The sequence below is a fragment of the Oncorhynchus mykiss genome, chromosome 8 (assembly GCF_013265735.2).
Source record: "Oncorhynchus mykiss isolate Arlee chromosome 8, USDA_OmykA_1.1, whole genome shotgun sequence".
In the NCBI taxonomy this organism is placed as follows: Eukaryota; Metazoa; Chordata; class Actinopteri; order Salmoniformes; family Salmonidae; genus Oncorhynchus; species Oncorhynchus mykiss.
Genome location: NC_048572.1, coordinates 81,765,915 through 81,768,414, shown reverse-complemented (window position 1 = coordinate 81,768,414; position 2,500 = coordinate 81,765,915). Strand labels below are relative to the sequence as shown.

At 40.4% G+C, this 2,500-nt stretch overlaps 1 protein-coding gene across 2 annotated transcripts in view; it reads right to left on the bottom strand.

The window, feature by feature from the left end:
* Positions 1-2,500, bottom strand: part of atp1a2a (ATPase Na+/K+ transporting subunit alpha 2a) — a 33,171-nt gene that overhangs the window by 11,556 nt on the left and 19,115 nt on the right. For both annotated transcript variants that reach the window (XM_036984507.1, NM_001124458.1), the window contains 1 exon segment: positions 2,298-2,377. In XM_036984507.1, coding sequence (XP_036840402.1) covers positions 2,298-2,377 — 80 coding nt within the window.

Sequence of the window (2,500 nt, the reverse complement as noted above, 5' to 3'; positions counted from 1 at the left end):
TAAAAAAAAATGGATCATTGCTAGGCAGCCATTTTAAAGTCTTGAAGGTGAATTCATCTCCCAGGGCCTGTTGAAAAGCAGACTGAACCAGCTTTTCCTCTAGCATTTTGACTGTGCTTAGATCCATTCCTTTTCTTTTTATCCCAAAAAACTCCCTATTCATTGTCGATGTCAAGCACACCCATAACAGGATGCAGCCACCACCATGCTTGACAATATGAGTGGTACTCAGTGATGTGTTGGATTTGCCCCAAACATAATGCTTTGTATTCAGGACATAAAGTTAATTTCTTTGCCACATTTTTTGCAGTTTTACTTTAGTGCCTTATTGCAAACAGGATGCATGTTTTGGAATATTTTTTATTCTGTACAGGCTACCTTCTCTGTCAGTCAGTTAGGTTAGTATTGTGGAGTAACTACAATGTTGTGGATCCATCCTCCGTTTTCTCCTATCACAGCCATTAAAGTCAATTGACCTCATGCTGAAATCCCTGAGCGGTTTCCTTCCTCTCCGGCAACTGAGTTTGGAAGGACGCCTATATCTCTGTGGTGACTGGGTGTATTGATACACCATCCAAAGTGTCAGTAATAACTTCACCATGCTCAAAGGGATTTTAAATGTTTGCTTTTTTTTGTTTCATCCATCTACCAATGGGTGGCCTTTACGAGGCGTTGGAAAACCTCCCTTGTCTTTGTAGTTGAATCTGTGTTTGAAATTCACTGCTCGACTGCCGGACCTTACAGATAATTGTATGTGTGGGGTACAGAGGTAGTCATTCAAAAATCATGTTAAACACTATTATTGCACACAGAGTGAGTCCACACAATTTATTAAGCACATTTTTACTCCTGAACTTATTTAGGCTTGCCATAACTAAGGGGTTGAATATCTATTGACTCAAGACATTTCAGCTTTTCATTTAGTATTAACTTGTAAACAAACATTTCTAAAAACATACATTGAACAATTCTCCTTTGCCAAGATAATCCATCCCCCTGACAGGTGTGGCATATCAATAAGCTAATTAAATAGCATGATAATTACACAGGTGCACCTTGTACTGGGGACAAAAAAAGGCCAGTCTAAAATGTGCAATTTTGTCACACAACATAATGCCACAGATATATACGTTTTTATGGAGCGTACAATTGGCAGATAATTGAATGTTCATTTTTCCACATCAGCCCAGGACCTCCACATCTGGCTTCTTAACCTGCGGGATCATCTGAGACCAGCCACCCGGACAGCTGATGAAACTGTGCGTTTGCCAACTGAAGAATTTGTGTACAAACTGTCAGGAACCGTCTCAGGAAAGATCATCCACGTGGATCATCCACGTGGTCGTCATCCTCACCAGGGTTTTGACCTGACTGCAGTTCGGCGTTGTAACCGACTTCAGTGGGAAAATGCTCTCCTTTGATGGCCACTGGCAGACTGAAGAAGTGTGCTATTCAATGAGTCCCGGTTTCAACTGTACCAGACAGATGGCAGACAGCATGTGCGTTGTGTTATTTGCTGATGTCAACAATGTGAACAGAGTGCCCCATGGTGGCGGTGGGGTTATGGTATGGGCAGGCATAAGCTACTGACAATGAACACAATACGACAGCGTGTTCCAGTTCCCGCCAATATCCAGCAACTTCGCACAGCCATTGAAGAGGATTGGGACAACATTCCACAGGCCACAATCAACAGCCTGATCAAGTCAATGCGAAGGAGATGTGTAGCGCTGCATGAGGCAAATGGTGATCACACCAGATACTGACTGGTTTTCTGATCCACGTCCCTACCTGTTTTTTTTAAGGTATCTGTGACCAACTGATGTCATATCTGTATTCCCAGTCATGTGAAGTCCATGGATTAGGACCTAATGAATTCGTTTAAATTGACTGATTTACTTAAATGAACTGTAACTCAGAAAAAAAATTGAAATTGTTGCTTGTTGCGTTTATATTTCTTTCGGTGTAATTCCATTACGAGGTATTGTGTGTAGACCAACGACACATTATATTCATTTAATCAATTTTAGATTCATTCAACAAAATGTGGAAAAAGTCAAAGGGTATGAATTCTTTCTGAAGGCATCTGCCAGCTGATCACTGTAAGGTTGTATTCAGGTCATGTGACAAATAAAATATGTATCAACCATAGAATTGGATAGAGGGCACCTCTATGTATCTTTGGCACAATGGTTTATTTGACAGCATGAGCAGCACCATTGAGCACTATATCCAAATATCTCTATCCAACTCTTTGAGAGACACATTGGTTAGTCAGGTTTGATGTAAATAAATACCTATCCAATATTCTTTCAGGTGCTCCCTTCATAACGAGTAGGTGGCCATTTTCATTGTCCTCTTGTTCATGAATGGATAGCTTTAAAAGGAGAGAGAGATGGTAGAAGACAAGAGTATATATTAGTGGGAAGTGGTTTTTACATTTTCAACTTTTTATCTTTGCTGTCATTACATATTTGGTGGTTCAATGGACTTGGAAAGT